At 36.4% G+C, this 19,610-nt stretch overlaps 1 protein-coding gene across 1 annotated transcript in view; it reads left to right on the forward strand.

Moving 5' to 3' along the window:
* The first annotated feature begins 1,882 nt into the window (after window positions 1-1,882).
* OTOGL (otogelin like) overlaps window positions 1,883-19,610 on the forward strand; it is a 3,472,886-nt gene continuing 3,455,158 nt past the window's right edge. The window contains exon 1 of the mRNA XM_044088067.1: window positions 1,883-2,113. Coding sequence (XP_043944002.1) covers window positions 2,005-2,113 — 109 coding nt within the window. The 5' untranslated portion in view covers window positions 1,883-2,004. The remainder of the gene's footprint in view (window positions 2,114-19,610) is intronic.

The following is a 19,610-nucleotide window of genomic DNA, read 5'->3' on the forward strand; positions in this document are numbered from 1 at the left end:
ACTAACATATGAATTCAGATGCCTGGCTTGAGATAGAAGATACCACTTTCTATACTATTGACATAAGCATTCAAAATTCTGATTCACTGCCATGACTACCTTTTACCTACATATTATTGTAAGTCAGCACATGCCTTTTTAGTAACAGAACATGAGAAAATAAACTGCAAATGAATGTCTCAGAAATTTATTTTCACCATTACATATAGCAATTATATGTGATACATCTATGCTCCCAAGATAATTTGTCATAAAAACTGATGATACCACAAAAATGTGACTAAATTAGTCCACAATCCAAAAAGAACATTACATGATGCTGAGGATGGAATACAAAAAGAAGGTCATATGGTGCTTAGTATAGAACACTAAGTAGGTCACATGACATACTACTTGATAAAGAAATCTACATATTTTTTACTTGAAACAGAAATACACTTTTAAGCTTTAAGCAATGACAGAATATTTACAACTATTTGTATTTTGTGTGTCTGTGGCTAGAAATGTTGCAGTCAGTTTGTAGCATGACATATTACTGAGGAGAGTTAGGCTACAAGATTCTGTGTAGCATTTCCTGTCTTTATTAATTAAGCAGGGTGTTATGGATGATATGGAAGAAAGACATGTGAATTTTGCTGCCGCAGGCATGCTGTCTATGCGCACTGCATCCTGACAAGAGAATATTGTTGTTAAGACATGGTACAACTTCAGTTCTGTGAGGTACTTCCCATCCTCCCTTGCTGCTTAGCCTATGTGACTACCAGTTCTGTAGTGCTTTCATGAACTGCCTGGGGAATCCTGTTCACAGTAAGTACTAGGCTAGCTGCCCTTGCAGGCTATTTTAAGCCTAGGCAATTTCCCCTTCAAAGGTGAGAAACAAGCCTTGTACCTTGTGTCTGTGAGGTAAGCACCTTAACCATTACACCAACCCTCAACCTGTTATAGGAACATGTTAGGGACATAACACAGCTTTGTTTAGTATTATGCGGTGACCATAAACTAGTCTACACTTGACGTGTACTGATTTGTTATTACCTTACAGAGCTTTTGTAACTACTTACAGGTGATTTTACAGACATGCACTATCTACCTCCCTTTGTAATACTTTTGTATACTGGGAACTTTTTTCACTAAAAATAGACCTTGTTCATTCATACATTATGATTAGCAACATATGAATAAATAAAATATAAACTTAAAAGTATTTATTTTGGGAATAGTAATTCATATAATATGATTATGACTAAATGTGTATATACTAATCTACACATACTTCTGTCATGTTTTAGCATGTTTCTGTCATGTTTTAGTATTTAATTTAGCTAGAATAAATGCAACTATATTTAAATACAGCAACTCAGAGAAGGAAGGAAGATAGGATCTAGTGTTTAAAATTACATAAAAAATGCAGTCATTGTCACAAACCAAAAATTACAAAAAAGGAATGCAACTGGAGTAACAGCAATATTAGCGATACAGTAGCATAAAAAATAGAGCCAAGAGATGATCCATTCTGATACAAGAGTTCTATTGTTAAGTAAAAAACAGCAAGCACTACTGAGTTTGTACCTTAATTCCTTTCTTACATCTGAGCACTATATCATGTCATGCTACATCCACCTTAAGCTAATTAAAATGAAGGATTACACTCATGATGATATAAGTATGCCAGATATGTTTGGTGTTTACAGGTGTTTGCTCATGATAAAATGCAAAACCAAGAAAATGTTACAGAAACATTCCAAGCATCAGAGTTCAGGACCACAGAAATTAGTCTGCAGGTGGGAGGTAGTTTCTGGGTGGAACTAGTCCAGCCTCCATTTCTGTCATCAGTACATTACTAATGCTAATTATAAACACCGTGGCAGAGCTTCAGATTTTATTACTGCTCTCAACAACATTCCTGCAGTTGATTCAAAAGCAGTATCACAAAAGACAAAAAGCTGAAACATTCTTTCTCTTGGCATTTGTAGGATGCCTTCATAGAGTGGGATCCACCTTTGGATGCACTGCTTACTGTATAGAAACAGCACTGCCATGGACATTACAGAGAAGAAAATGTCATTTCCTTTGAATGCACTACTGATTTATTTACTATGCTTAACTCTCTCAGGTAAGCAATGGTTCCATATATTATTGTTAGAGAAAAGAAACAAGCTACATTTTGAAAAAAAAAATAGTATTCATATAAGTTAAGCAAAGTAGATTATACTAGAAAAATATTTTCTGAACATTTAATTACACTTACCTGATCAGGTTAAGGAAGAAATATATCTATATGTTCAATCAATAGGTAATAAACACAGAATCATTTTTGATTGCAGCATTTTGTTAAATATATGACCTTATTCTTATCACTTACACAAACTGTATAACATAGCACTTGAGAAAGAAATATAATGTTGAGATTTAGGACTATAAACAATGGTGCCTTTACAATGCAGATTATTGGTTTTTTGAAACATGCATGGTTTTATCCTACAAATAGCCTTGCATGTTTTTATGTAAAAGTAATTAAGGTAATTAATATTATGATTCTTAAAAATGAAAGTGGACTGTAAAATGATAAAGTTACATATATTAGCAATCATACTTAAGCACAGAAATAATGCAAATATACATTTTATGCTGTTTTTGTAAAAAAAAGTAGAACTGCTTTTTAATTAATGTTTGTAGACATTGTGGGTTTATACTGCTCTGGCTATGTGTGTTAAATAATTGCTCAGTAAAACAGAAGCTGCTCTGTTTTGTTTCATCTTATTACTTTAAAATGAATAGACACACTGCCTAAAATAAGAATTAGATGCCATCCACAAATTTAATAGATATTCCACACAATAGATTTGTTCCATACAGTACTGGGCCATGTAATGATAAATGTGACAGTCATCAGCTTCTCAAAATGTATCATTCTCTGTAAAGTCTAAGTTTGCTTAAATACACTGCATTGTGTGTGTATATAGTTTACATACTTATGAAGTATGCATTCTAGACGGTTTGACTGTAGGGAGTAGTTCAGCTTGGGATTTGATTGCAAAGATTATAAAACAAAAAATTGCTGGAGGAGGGGAATGACTTTTTCTTTTTTGGTTTGATTTGCTAATTTAATTCTTAGTATGCTATTTTGAGGTACAATAATATGGCGATTGAGACCTTAGTATAGTTAATTAAATTCCTGCCTAGAATCTACTGGTATAGTCTTGTGAGAAAATGTAATGGGAATAATATAATGATAAAACATTTATAAGCACATAATCTGCTTAGCAATAAAAACTGACATGGGATGAATAAGTAAAATTAATTGTAGTTATGTAGTACATACCACAGCCATTCACTTTTCAGAGCATGCCATGATTAATATGAAATAAATGTTATAGTCCTGGTGTTTACTGGAAGTTATGTCATGTGAAGAATGTCATTTATGTTTCCATAAAATGTGTACATTTCTGTTATCCATTTTTCTTGTTTACAGAACCCTTATGACAGAAAAATCTCCTTCTGTTTCCATTTTTATTTCAAAAACTTTCAGTAATCTTTTACAAGTATACAGATTTGGGATATGTTTAAAGTTTCTTGCATTTTCAAGAATAAACTCATAATTATCTTTTATGTATTTAGCAACCAAATTAGGATTAACTTCAAGAAAGCTAAAACATGGTGATGCACACAACCCAAAAGAATAAGAACAGAAGCAATGTGCATTCGGTAGTAAGGAAATGGAGGGCACCAAACACAAATCAAATGGAGACCAATGTAGCAATTCATTTTATTTCCTTTTGCTGCATTGGTTTTGGGTTGATTTGTGCTTGGTGCACTTCATTACCTTGCTACTGGATACACATGGCTTCTGTTATTAACTTCAAGAAAGTCAGAGAATTTGGTTTTAAATGCACATTTCAGGCATGTGTTCTGTATAATTTTAATTTTTTTGTAGATTATTATTGCTACTTAAAATGACAAGATAAGGTTTCCATATCTTACATGGAACTGTTTTGTTTTGTAGCTGTCTCACTTAATATGGTTGAAATAAAAGCTTCTACTGGTAAATCTTAGAACACCAAGGCTTACACTGTAAATGCAGGATTACTCCAGCTTGAAACCTTGGAGCAGTAGAAAATCAAATAAGAAACCTCAAAACAAGCTTTTTTTTCCATGATGGCAAGGCCCCACCTCGCCTACATCAGGAACTTTAAAGCTGTGTAACTTTTGGGAATGGCGAAAGTCTCAAAAACAGTAAACAGCAGTCTAAAGCAACATTTTTGCTGTTTCATGTTTGACAAGCTGACTTACATGAGATAAAAATTCAAACAAGCATAAAAAAGCTTTGAAAAAGGCATTATTTTATATAACAGAGATGTTGAAACATTTGATAAGCCCCATTAATTACTTGATTATGCAGATTTAGAAAGTAGAAATAGTTGCTACAGCTATCATTTGAACTAAAGCTGTGTATATGGCAGACAACATACTTGAATGACAATGAAATGGCCAAGCTCTTAGTGTTGACAGTATTACAGGAGAGAGTTTGCAGGGTATGAGGGCATGTGGAGTTCTTCTATCTCAAAGAAAATGTCTATGCCTATTGTTTTGATGTCGTCAAAATGAGGTATTGCCAAATTAACAAAAGTCACAGAAATGGCTTTGAATAAATGTAATTCTAATATACTTACTTTGAAAGAAAAGGTAATTTCATGTGGACAATAAGACGTTAGTATAGAGAGGGTATTGGTGGTACCTGAGCACAGCTTATGTTATAAATAATGTGTTACATTTTCAAACAGTTTTTCTATGCTTGGAATTTATATAGAGTAACTAATGACATACATCTTTTAGTATATAATATTTTTTGACCATTGGTGTTGTGTACATTTATTTTTTCATGACTTGTGCTACTAGCCATTAACTTCTGGGTATTTACTGGAACTAAAAGATAAATCAGAATATACTGTTCACTAGCAGCATTAATGAACTTATATGAAAGTATCTGAAATGAGCTATTGGGTGATGCCATTTTAAATTACATTTCATCTTCCATCTGCATACAGATAACATCAATATCTATAGATCTCTCTGAAGATTGCCTCCATCTGTAATTAGCACACAGATGTTTCTATCATAAGCAGATATGCTTACATACATGGAACAGGCTCCACGAAGTATGAAAGTCCACTTTATTCACCACTGTTGTAACACGACAAACTAACGGTAAAAAAATACATAGATGAAAAAACATAAATAAGAGTTGCATATACCAAGCGCTTTCACCCTTCTGTTTGTAGGGCATCTTCAGAGTACAAAGCTATTCTGTTGTGCACAACAGAATAGCTTTGTACTCTGGAGATGCCCTACAAACAGAGGGGTGAAAGCGCTTAGTATATGCAACTCTTATTTATGTTTTTTCATCTATGTATTTTTTTACCGTTAGTTTGTCGTGTTACAACAGTGGTGAATAAAGTGGACTTTCATACTTCGTGGAGCCTGTTCCAAGTTTTACTGTTTTTTTTTTGGTTTTTGCAAGTTATGCTTACATACATACATACAGATATTTCAAGCATGGGCATTAATGCCCTTCTAGCTTACCAATATACCAAAACACTTGTTCCCATAGTAAGTGTCCAAGCTGTTCTTAAAAAATATCTAAACCAGTGCTTGCTTTAATGGAATTTGGTAGTGTGTTCCATGCATCAGCTACTCTGTCAGAGAACCAGTTAGTACATTTCTCATTCCTATGGAATTCTCATTCCTATGGAATCTCCTACATAGTCTCTAGTACATTTTGTTAACTCCAGATATTCCCAGACGTAGTTGTCTATAAATGCCCTGTATACCAGAAGAAGCTCTCCTCTTAGATATCTGTAACAGACACTGTACAAGTTCCGATATTTTAGTCTTTCATAATAACTTAAATTTTCACATCCATGGATGTTCTTGGTATATTTCCTCTGTCTCTGTACTCTTTCCATTTTACTCATGCTTGTTTTCTTATAGGGTTTTCACACTGTTATTCCATACTCAAGTTTGGGTCTAATGTAACTAACAAACAATGACTTCATTATTTTTGATTTCCTAGGCTTTATAAATCTTTTTATACAAACTATAGAAATTAACCAATTGGTTGATATGATTTGAAAAACACATAGCTGAATCTACCAATATATCCAGGCCCTTAAATGAGTCTACAGTTCCAATCACTGTGTGCTGTATTAAATATTCACCTTTCAATTTATGCCTACCAAATCTCATACACTTAATTTTTGATGTATTTATCAGCATATTATTTTCCTGTGCCCAAATGGTCAATTTAGTCATGTTATTTTGCAGACATGCCTTATCTGTAACACATGTAATCAATTTACCCAATTTCAGGTTGTTTGCATATAGACTGTAGAACACCTCATATAAAAAGTTAGGTCTGAAAGATACAATCTAAACAAGTAAGGGCCTAGGACAGAGCCCTGTTGGACACCCTGACTGTAACCAAGGATTTTCCCTGTCCAGTTGCTGTATGATACTTGGCATGTCCTGTTTGTAAGCCATGCAGCTATCTATCTTATCAAGAGTACATCAATACCTATTTGTACTAATTTATTGATCAGTGTTATATGTATGACCTTATCAAAAGCTGAAGTTAAATCTATATAAATTACAGCACAGCACAATTTTTCATTCATAGCTGTTATTATATTGTTATAGAACATCATGTTACAGGTGATAATAGATCTGTTTTCAACATATGCATGCTGATATATGCTTTTAAGTCTCAACCTATCCAGTTCTGATAATAACTTACCCAATATTACCTTCTCCATTATTTTTCTACAATATGAAAGTAGGCTTAAGGGTCTGTATGACTCTGGGTTTGTCCTACCCCCCTTTCCATTAAAAACAGGTTTAATAAATGCATGTGTCCATTCTTGAGGAATCTGCTTATATTTCTTTGACCTAGTGAATAATAGATATAATGGTACTGTAAGTTCTTGTTGAAGTGTTCTCAGGTCATTATTAATAATTCCATCTCCTCCCTGTACTGTGTTTGGATCCAGTTTGTGAAGTTCTTTTTCAATATAATTTAATTTGATTCCAGTATCTGGGGCTACCTGGATGTCACTAGAACAACTTACTGCCCATTTTGTGGAGCCAAACTGTTTTGCATAAGATTTTGTAAATATATCTATAATCTGTTGTGTTTGAGAATAAATTTTAGAATCTGCACACAGTTTATCAATTTGTGTGTCTTTACTCCTTCCACATGTTATGTATCTATAAAAAGGTTTCCTATTATGCTCAATATCTTTATAAAAAAATTTCTTCAAATTTTTCTTGATCTTGTCTCACACTATGTGTAATCTGTTTTCCAGCTTGTTTATTTCAGTTTTCAAGGTTGTAGTTCTACCACTCTTCCATTTCTTATATTTTTTGTCTCTTACCTTAATCAGATATCTTGTTCTTATGGTAATATATGCGCCTGATGTTGTATGCCTAGATCCTGATGTTAAACATTTTTTTTATTTTTTTGCATTCAAACAATTTCTCTTTTAAAACTTTCCATATTCCATTTATAGTTTTTCCAGTGAACACCTCACTCCACTTAGTTTTACATACTGACTGTTTTGCTTCCATACAATCTGTAATTAACCTTCTGTGCATTGGCTAGATTTCATTTTGGCAGAATTATCTAGCAACAAATTAACCTTTATAACCCCATGATCACTGTACATCAGTGGTGGTAAAACTTGATTTGAAGTTACAGTAATTTCTTATGGAACACAAACAATGTCTAGTATGTTCCGTCCCCTGGAATTTTTTTTACAATCTGAAATAATTGTTGTTCCTGAATATACGCTGTGAATAATTTCCTTACTAACATTGTAGAATCAATATTATTCCAGTCTGTTTCAGGTAAATTTAAGTCTCCAGCTAATATTATTCTTCCCTCCTGTGCAAGAAATGTATGAATTCCTGTAGGTCATCTGCACTTGACTTTGGTGGTCTATACACTCCAACAATTGTTATATGTTCCAGGGTTGTCTTTATTGTTACAGTTACACAGTCTGTAGTGTTGGTGTTATCACTGAACATGTAATAATCACAGGTCTCATAGCTATCTTTAATCCCTATCATAACACCTCCACTTGATTTTTTATTAGAATGTCTGTTACAGTAAAAACATTTATACCCTGACAGAACTGGTTTCCAGTCATTGTTCTTTAACCATGTTTCACAAACAATAATGACATTAATCTTGTGGGAACGTAACAAATTTTCCAATACAAAAACTTTATTATTAATGCTCCTAGCATTAACAACCATCAGAGAGGCATCAAATGTTGCTATATGTGGACTGCTAAATTTTCGGCATGGCAAAAATCCTGCCTAGTGTTTGTTAAGTATTGCAAAATATCTGCTGCCAAATTTCTCTTCCATGAGCTAGACAAATGCACGCCATTCTGTCTGAACACGTGTGCCCAAAACTAGGCTTGGATGCTCTACACATTTTCATTTTTTAAAACAGGACATTTTTTTCATGTAGGCATTTACCCACAAAATCTTTTCATTAACAGCGACCTGACTATCCTTTCTATAGGTGATTTGTGAAAAATACATCCTAACACCAATACAAGCGATGATATCTAAGAGGGCTGTCAGTTCCCTATTAACAGTCAGAGAATCCTTGCGGGTGACATCATTTGTACCAACATGAATAAAAACAGAGACGTACTTCCTTACATTAAAGTGTTCCAAGGCTTGTCTCACATCTTCTATTTTTGCTCCTGGCAAGCATGACACTATTCGATATTCATTATCATCTCTGCAAATATAAATGTCAGTTCCTCTAATAATTGAATCTCCAATTACAAGAAAATCTTTGCTGGCCAGCTCTAAAGAATCTTCAGCTTCTAATACAGTAATATCTGCTCTATCAATTGTTATGAAGGATAGATCTGCATCACTATTAGTCTTATTAATCCTACTGTTTTCATTCTGTATTAAATTCTCATCCAGCTGGTATTGTAAATCCACAGCTTGAGCCATGTAGTCAACATCTATCTTTCTCTTCTTTTTTCTTACAGTAAAGTTTTTCAATCCTTCCACGTTCAGTTTTGATTTCTTCCTTTTCACCTGCCCCTTACCTCATTTTTCTACCTTCTCCATTGCAAAGATGATGCCTTTTTCTGTAGACTAAAGGTTTTCTGATAGTAAAATATTATCATTACCTGTAACCTGTGTGTTACGTAACAGAGCAGTGTCCTTTTTACTACGTATTCTCTTTCCTTTACAGTCATTAATCAGTTTCTTTTTCTTCCTTATTTGTTGTGGGCTTCTTCCTTTCTTTCTTTTTTTTGTTTCCTTCTAAACAAACTGGATCCTCAGATTGCTGAATACTTGCATCCAGAATTCCAGAGCTGTCAGCAGCATCATCTTGTTTCATAGGGGTTGAATGATCTTTGCAGAAAATAGATGCATCATTTCCTAAATGTGTTCTATTTGTTCTATGCCTAAGATTATTTAGTTCATCAGTCCAGTATTAATATATGATACAACAGTTCTCCAAACTATACCCATTGTACAAGTGCAATCATCATCATTAAGTTGAGATTTGCTTCTAACAATGGTAAGCAAATCATCCAACGTTTGACACGAGGAACACAGACCATTTGTGTTATCAGCTGTTACCTTTAAATATGCATAGCATTTATTTCACTGTACAAGATATTTGTGCATTAGCAAATTTTTCATTGCATACTCATTTAAGGAATCCATATTCAGCTACAAATGAATATACAATTACAAAAGAAAAGATCAAAATCAGTAACTAGAGAATTCAAAGAGAACTTGTATCAACTTCTATGACAAAAAAATCACACCAGCAATATACAACTAAATAAAGTACAGTAAGTACAAGGTCTACAAGCCAGACAAAAATTGTAATTCCTTTAAGTCGCTCACTATTGCTCACAGTAGCACTTCTTTTTGACAATAAAGATAAATAAATCACAAACCAAGATGGGAGTGTTCAGATATGCTCAGGATTTTCCTCTTTGCAGTATGTGTAAATGTATAGCTGTCTAGGCCCCTTGGTGTAGCTAGAGCTTGCCTGTCTAAAACATATCCCTTTCTAACAACCAACAGTGAAATTAAAGGGGAAACAACAACATATGAATCAAAGTAAATCTTCTTAACAAGCAGTCCCTTCCTTCCAGTGAAAAACTGTGATAAATACAATATAAATTCAAATAAAGCCAACCAACTCCATAGTAAGTCACAAACCAAGAAAAGATTGTTTAGATATGTTTGACTTGGCCTCATACCTCTCAACTGTCCATGATTTTCCTGAATGTCCCTGATTTAGACTCCAAAATTTAGCTCTGTCCCTCTTAATCCCTCCTAAAACTGTTGACTCTTGGAGGAAAGGTGGTGAATTATACTCAGTAAATAATGGCAGGAAGTAAGAGGTATAGATTTCTTTTATTTCACAAAATGTATAGTAATTAACATTCTTTTATTCTGCCAATGTGTCAAGTTAATAGTATTCATATTTTTAAAATGCCCCTGATTTTGTCTGGGTTTGTCCCTGATTCTGTTGAAATATGTCCCTGATAATTTGAGAGCTATGCTTGGTCTCTGAACCAAGCGTGATATCTAATGCAAATATACTAAATAGACTGGTCTCAGCCTTAAACTAAGAAACACTTCACTATTTACTGATCTTTCTGATGTTTCCTTTATAGAAATACCTTGTGTTTCTGGTGAGTGAGTGAGTGCGTCAGTTAGTTCATAATTTACTGCACCTTTCTGAATACATTCAGCTAGTGCATTATTATAAAATGGATTTAGTATGTTATACTTTCTGATTAGCTACATTACTTTTTAGACACTTTCAGTAGTTTTGTAGTGATACACAGTTTATATAAGCTCAGACACTGGGGAAGTTACCTACTGATAGTTGATTGTTGATTCCATTATTAAACACAGAACAAATATTCTGCCCCCGTATCAAAAAGCATGTCAAACACTTAATTAAAAACAGCCTCCTATATCCTATACATCATGGCTTCTGGCCTAGTCTTAACACAAGTACAACTGTACTGTCTTTCCTAAGTAAAGTAACCACCCATCTCAGTTTAGACTACTCAGAAGTTTTTGATGCCATCTCCCATATATATCCTATTAGGATTTTCCTGACATTTATTCAGTAGCTACAGTAAAAGCCATGTTTCACAGAGAGCTTACAAAGCATCAAAGGGATCTCATTGTTGAAAGGTATCAGTCAGGAGAAGGGTACAAAAAAAATTCCACAGCATTGGATATACCATGGAACACAGTGAAGACAGTCATCAAAAAGTGGAGAAAATATGGGACAACAGTGACGTTGCAAAGAGCTGGATGACCCTCCAAAATTGATGAAAAGACAAGACGAAAACTGGTCAGGAAAGCTGCCAAGAGACCTACAGCAACACTGAAGGAGCTACAGGAATTTCCAGCAAGTACTGGTTGTGTACTACATGTGACAACAATCTCCCGTATTCTCCATATGTCTGGACTGTGGGGTAGGGTTGCAAGACAGAAGCCTTTTCTTACACAGAAAAACATCCAGGTCCAGCAAAAATTTGCAAATCAATACATTGTCTCCCAAAAGCATGTGGGAAAATGTTATTCTTGACCAAGGTTGAACTTTCTGGCCACAATTCCAAAAGGTATGTTTGGTGCAAAAACAACACTTCACATCACGAAAAGAACACCATTCTCACGGTGAAGCATGGTGGTGGCAGTATCATGCTTTGGGGTTGCTTTTCTTCAGCTGGAACTGGGGCTTTAGTCGAGATGGAGGGAGTTATGAATAGTTCAAAATACCAGTCACTTTTGGCCCAAAACCTTCAGGCATCAGCTAGAAAGCTGAAGATGATGAGGAATTTCACCTTTCAGCATGGCAATGACTCCAAGCATACATCCAAATCAACAAAAGAACAGCTTCACCAGAAGAAAATTAAAGTTTTGGAATGGCCCAGCCAGAGCCCAGACCGAAATGCGATAGAAAATCTGTGGGGTGACCTGAAGAGGGCTGTGCACAAGAGATACCCTTTCAATCTGACAAATTTGGAGCACTTTTGCAAGGAGGAGTGGGCAAATATTGCCAAGTCAAGATCTGCCATGCTGATCGACTCCTATCCAAGAAGACTGAACACTGTAAGTAAATCAAAAGGTGCTTCAACAAATTATTACTTTAAGGGTGTGCACACACAACAAAGTATTAGTTTAAGGGTGTGCACACTTACACAGCCAGTGTATTTTATGTTTTTTTTATTTTTTATATTTTCCCCCTAACAGATTTGTTTGTTTTTCAATTGAATTGTACAGGTTATAGGTCACATTAAAGATGGGAATTTTTTTATATTTTATTGTGGTCTTATTTTTGTATATCACAAAAATCTGGCATTTTAACAAGGGTATGTATACTTTTTTATATCCACTGTAGATATATATATATATATATATATATATATATATATATATATATATATATATATATATATATATATATATATAGTGTGTGTGTGTGTGTGTCTACTTCAAAACAGCAACTACTCACAATATCGACTCCCACTTCATCGAATCTTCATTACATCGAACTCCCAGAACAATGAAAATGAACTCCGGAGAAGGAACCACTTGACCACCAGGACAACACAACAAATAGCAAAACAAAAAAAAAAAAAACACCTCTCCACACCCCCCTAACTAAATATATCAACTCTGAGATCACATTACAGTGGAGGAAGGGCAAAGTTCACCATGGTGGCCAAGTAGTTCCTTTCCCGGGGTTTGGTTTTGTTGTTCTAGGAGCTCAATATAAAGAAGATTTGATGAAGTCAGGCTCGATGAAGTGGGATTCGATAATGTAAGTATTCGATGTTTTGAAGGGGAACCATATAATAACAATACCACACCTGCAATGCTACACTTGAATATTTCAACATTTTGATTTAGAATAGAAAGGGCTAATACAATACCTAAGATTTCATAACAGCAGACATCTTATTACTCAACATAAGGACCCCAAAAATAAATAAATATATAACCTCACCATACTCTTAGGCATGATGTTTCATAATAGTTATAATTACTCCTTGTGTATTTTTATTATCAAGCAGTGGACCAAGTGGGAAGATATTCCACTTAAAATAGGCCAGGATTCAGAAAACTTCTCTGCATTGTGGTAAGTGAATTTGTGTGATGAGCAGCCAGGCACATGGTATTTGCAATTAAGAGGCACTTACACTGCTATCAGCAACTGAAGAGTAGTGTAGCTGGGCATGATATATGCTAAAGGCCATAAAATGACAGGGTAATGAGGAATATTATTAAAAAGTCATCCTGGTGTATGCAAATAAGGGAAAACAAAATGGTGGGGTGATTCAGAAAAGTATAACCAAGGGGTCTCAGAGCTGTGCACACCATATAATTAACCACCACTGATTTCTGAAGTTCATACTGTGGAAATTACTAAAAATGTTAGAGTTTGCCCCTGCATTAGTTAATGTATATTTCCCACATACTCAAATTGCAGGCATGAGCAACAGCAGTGCATGTCATCACTCCAAGAGGTGCTGTCTTATTTGACCAAGCTTAAAATATGCACTCCATTACACCAGCATTTTGGACCACTACTAATTGGATAGGGACACCATGCAAGACATAGTGGACACGTCAGCCTCATCTTCATTCCTGTGAGAGTCATGGTCTGCCTACCCTAGGGTACATGTGGCTTTCACGTATACTAGCTACAGGGACATTCCAGTGACCTAATGAGGACATGAATAAAAAGATGGGAAAAACTGAGAGTACTAGTCCTAAATATAAGTCCAAGATTTAATATGTACATGTAAGTTTAAAAACGCAATATCCACAATACGATAAGTGCTTTTGTTCCAAAATTACAGAACTTCATCAGATAAAAACTTGTGGGGGAGGAGTGTTGTCCAAGAATCAATTAAATGCTTTTATTGTATGCTATAAAGAGGATGGGATATTTAAAAGTTTTTATCTAATGAAGTTCTATAATTTTAGAATGAAAGCACTTATTGTATTGCGTTTTTAAACTTAAGTGTACATATTAAATCTTGGACTTATATTTGGGACCAGTATTCCCAGTTTTTGCCATCTTTTTATTCATTTGTTGGTGGTTTTCTCTGTGCTTCATTTTGGATTTGTTTGTTTTTGCTACCTAATAAGGACATAGTAGGAGTGTCTCATGTATCTGCCAAACTGCATCATTTCCTCTATGCCATGCTGCCACATGTGGAGGAAATTATGTGGTTTCTATGTACCACAGAGGAAGGTGCCAACACCATGCAAGACTTATATACTAGAGTCCATTTCTCTGAGGTGCTGAGAGCCATATACTGCACCCACATTGAAATTAAGGCCCCTTCTGGGGAACTGGGATGGAGGTGTGTGAGCTGTAAAGGGTATCACTCCATCAACTTCAATGTGGCTTGTAACACTTACAGTATCATTTTGATTCCAACGTATGTCACACCTGTGTGTGTATCAACATTTTTCAAGGGGTGATTTCCCCATGGCCATTTTATTGTTGATGCTGGATATTTTCCTAAACTCTGGCTGATGGCATCCATTAGACATCCCCAAAAATGAAACAGGGCAGGGGTACAGTTCTTCATTTTCACATATCAGGAACATAAATGAATATGTGTTGGGGTGGCTGAATGCACACTTTTGCTGTCTGGATTCATCAGGTGGCACCTTACAGTATGGTACTTGTGTAAAGATATTTACTATATGCAGTCTTATGTAGTATAATACGGAGGAGACAGGAACAGCAAGAGGCACATATGTAGGAGCAGGAAGAGGCCAATGCAGACTATCAGTCAGTGAAGGAGGAGCCAAATGAGGACTGCATGGGATGAATATGCTAGACAGAGGTAGACACAGTATGTTGTGGGACTGGCAAAGAGGATTAGTCCTGGAAAGCTTAATAGAAGAGAAACACTACAGTAAAACTGAGGAATGCTAATCCAACAACAGACTGTGCTCACCTATGCACAGGCTGGCCACAATGTGCATCAGACATAGACAGCCCAAGTAAGAATTTTCAAAGGGTAGGGCACAGTTATTATCATCTGCACTGGTGGGGAGGGCACATATGTGGCTGCCTTTCACAGGGAAATGTATGAGTGCAGAGGAAATTGAGTAAAAGTGTGTGCATGTCCTGGTGCTGGGAGCAGAGGAGATCAGTGGAAAGATGCCTCAAATCCCTACTGTGTTGGGATGTGTATATATGTGTGTGTGTGTGTTTGTGGGTGTGTGTTTGTATGAAGGATGTAAGGTGAGCACTATTAGCAAGACTGTTTGCTGGGACACAACCTCAGCAGTAGGTGTAGCAATGCAGGTTGATCTTGTGGAAAGGTCCAGGGCATGCATGGTAGGGTGGTTGGACATTCCATGCATGAACTCACCCATGGGTGTTGCCTCTGGTAGGAATAGCTCATGTCGTACCATGTCACTGACTAGATGTTGGTATGCTGCATGACTGTGATCAATGTCCATCACCAGATGTGACACTACCTTGACTGCTACAACCCCAGAAACATCCTCTCCTTTGTGGATATGCTAACTCTGTGCAAGTGTGGTCTACTTTGTCCATGATCACGATGACCACCATTCATAGATGTACCAGCGGAACGGCATTGTTAATGACACCTCAAACTTGGTAATCAACTTTGAAAGAACAGGGCACATTCCAGTAAGTTATTTAGTCTGTTAAAAAACTGACAAATGCAGTACTTTCCTTCATGGAGGTCACCTTGCACACCCTGCATCAACCTGATAAACTCTGCCATAGCTATGGTGGCACTTCATTGTGATGGCTGTACACACACACTAGGTTGTGGCCAGTGACTCACCAACTTTGGGGGGAGATGGAAACCATGTTTACATTGAGACCCAATACTCACTCCATCTGCTCAATGATGGAGCTATAAACAGATTCCCGTATGTGTCCTTTATGGTGTGTTGCACTTTCCAGAATGATTCTGTCCCCAGCAACCTGTCCTCCCCATGCAGTGTTTGTTCCTGGATGCCCAGAGATATAGAGGCTGTATTTATGGAATGTGTAGAGGATGCAGTGGTCACATTCCCTGTGTTCAGCATACATACCAAACCCCCTGACTGTGCCAGCTTATGTCTGGCATCATCCAAAGAGACACTAGATCCTCTAACCACAAATGGTGGTTCCACAGTGGTGCTGCTAGATAAGGATTCACCAGTAAAGTACAACAAGCCCATTACCAGATGTATACTAGTAAATGAGGTGTTGCAGTAATAGCTCACCCACACCACACTAGTAAATAAAATACCTTGAGCAGAGAGTTGTGGCAGTCATAACCCATACTGACAACATTAACAATTTGCCCAAAGAAGAATGGTTGTGGAGGACCTACATGTGACACTTAAGAGAAATAGCAGTACATACCTGGGACATCTTCATTGATAATTCTGATGTCCAATGGACCTCTGCACCAACATCCTGAACCACTTTTGCTGACTTATCAGAGGTGGAAGTACATCTGAGAGACACCAGAAATCCCTCCATCTTCATTAGAGGTGGTTCAACCAATGGGCTTCCACCCATCAAGATACTTTCCCATGCCAGGAGGGCAATCTGCTGTTGTACTACATGAATAATATTACTGGCCCTGTGTTGGTCAATTGCATATGAGTGATTCTGGCCAAGGACTACATTTATATCCACCACCACATCCTTCCAAGCAGAATCTTTGGTGGGTTGCATTCAAGCCAAATAGCTGTTGGCCATACAGATGGGGGCTGTGAATGGGGACATCATTCTCAGCATCCGAAAACCTGGTCTTTCTTGTACTTTTTGTCAGTAGACCCTTTGATATGCATATTTTTAGATATTTACATAGACAGTGATCTGTCTGTATGGAAGACACAGGTATTAACATGATGACTGGTCGTGAACCATAAATCACTTTTAAACCACCCCCCCAAGCACATACTCTGTGATGCATATGACATTTCAAATACGTGTAATCAAGCCGTGTATCAAATGTATGTCACACAACAATAATGAAGAAAGACCCATGCAGTACAGCAGCTGTACTACGGCAAATTTAATGGATACCCTCATTATGAACTGGCAATGTGATAAACATGGACAAATGTGATGACAGACTAATACAGAGTCAAAAAGTTAGTCTGTTTAAAGCACAGGTTGTAAAATCCCAGGTTGAATGTTTTGCACTGGTGATCTGAGGAAGTGCAGATGGGTTTATCTCCCTGTACATTTCACAATACTTCTGCTCAGCAAGTACCTTTACTTTAATTACTTTTATCAGTTTACATTTGTTATAACCCCTTGAAAGTTCTATTTCAGCTTTAAATGTGTTATAGTAACAAAACAAGTATCAAAGCACAGTAAGTAGGTATGTTAAGTTGTAGAAATGTGGACTTCCTTGGCTTGAGGTTAAGCAGGTGTTGCATGTCAATGAATTGTTGAGCTCAGTGTCAGTAGTGTTGTTGTGTAGCACAGTGACGATCAGTGCTTATAATTGTGCTTATGTTGTACTGATGTGGGGGTCTGGGTTTCAAGATTATGCAGATGAGGGCTCAAACCACACATATTTCTGAATCAGTCAGTTTTCACATCATGCAGACAGGCTAAACTTTGTCCTGCCTTCTCCACAGTGTCATGCATATTCCTGGACACTTGAACCCAGTAGTGTACATGTTCGGTTCATGGCTCTTGGGGTAATCTGTAATTTCCAGCAACAAACACAATGGAGTCACTGTAATGCAAATTTGATACCACCATATTTCAAGAAACTGAGTTACTGTCTTTTGTACCTCAAACTGGAATGTTCCAGAACTATCATACACTACTTATACTGGGTTTATCCACTACCTGTCATGCAAATGAGCTGACCCCTATTACATGACAACTGAAGTGGTTTCTGAACGAGAAATCTCAATATTAAAATCACCAATTGTGGTAAGCCTGTGCTTGTCAGTAAATTCTATAATTTTGTTTAAATATATTGTATTTGCTTTACAAACTGACCCTTTCACTGTAAGATGGATAGCAAGCTGGCTGAAAGACAGAACCCACAAGGTGCAAGTTGCAGGTAAATACCTTCCTCTGGTGACAAATTGAGCTGGGTCCATGCCCCACAATGGCTGTACGATCAGAGTCAGTTTGCCCCCCATCCTATTCTCCTTCCAGGCGTTCCTCTCCATTTTGTGTCTATGCCCATCACTGTTTGTTGTCCAGTCCTCCCCATCAACATTGTCTTTCCTCTGTGTGTCTTATGTCTTCCTCTTAATTGTGTTTTCCCTCCCTCATCATTTCATCACCTCCCCTGTTAGTCTTATCTGTCTCTTCATCTTCTGTATTTATTTGTGGGCCCCAGCTACCTACTGTCACACACTTACTTTCCTTACTTTTCTTACTACCTTTCCCAACTTACCTTCTCTTCAACTATATAAAACCGACACCTGACCTTCCAAAAAAAAACATTTCCTACTTTCCCTCCCTCCAGCCTGCTCATTCCCTATTTTTCTACCTTACGTTCTACCATCTGCTTGCTTACCACTTTTCTCCCCTTTCCTATCGTCCCATTTCCCACCTTTAGTTTGGTCATAAAATAGATCAGCACACATGCTTTATGGCTCCTTAAGGCTGTCACATAACTTCTCCTTCTTGTTTCTACTCTGTGTGCATGCAGATCATCCCTGAGGCATGAGCATAACTAACAAGCACTGCTATTCAAATTTCCAGTGGCTACAACAATCCCTGCTGGGAGCCGCATATTTAATGAGCTGTAGCTTTGTGCTCTTTCCCTCATGTATTCTTTCTTAATGGTCACTGGGCCTCATTGCGCAAGTAATATAGGTGGGCTGGCCAAGACCATATCCTCCACCTTTCTGAATGCCAGCCATGGTACTTAATTATCAAGTCCTTCTTCTTTTCATTGAAGTTGTTGGCTTCATCAGCTTACTAAAAAAAAAAAAAATCATAAACTCTGGTTTCAGCTGAATGATATATGTTTTAATCAACACAGATGTTACATTGAGATGTTCCTAGCAGCATGGTATTTTAAAAGGCTCTCAATACTACGTAGGATTCATGCCTTCTTTGACTTATTCATCCTTATACCAAATTCAAAATTATAGCTACAATATCCAGCCCGTATCACAGGAATTCCTCTTTATGAACAACATATTTAATAAAGTCTCAGACTGAGACCACCTTATTAGAGTCTTTCAGGTCACATAGCAATGCTGTATTTTGCTTGAATGTTATTTTTGTGTTTGTTGCTGTGTATTATGAAACAAATGAAAAATTAAACATGTTCTCTAGTTTGATATTTTAAAAAACTGATGCATTGAAGATGGGTAACTCTCTTTCAGATCTTATTGTTTACTTTCATAACTTTTGGATTGACTCTGTAGTAGGATATCAAATATAAATTTACTGTGCAGTGTATTTATGATACAATGCAGCTGTTGCTGTAGGACTTCATCAAATTTTACACTATTTTAATGGGTAGTAATGCTTAATGAGTGATGAA

The sequence above is a fragment of the Protopterus annectens genome, chromosome 11.part0 (genome assembly GCF_019279795.1).
Source record: "Protopterus annectens isolate FY-2018-M chromosome 11.part0, PAN1.0, whole genome shotgun sequence".
Taxonomy (NCBI): Eukaryota; Metazoa; Chordata; order Ceratodontiformes; family Protopteridae; genus Protopterus; species Protopterus annectens.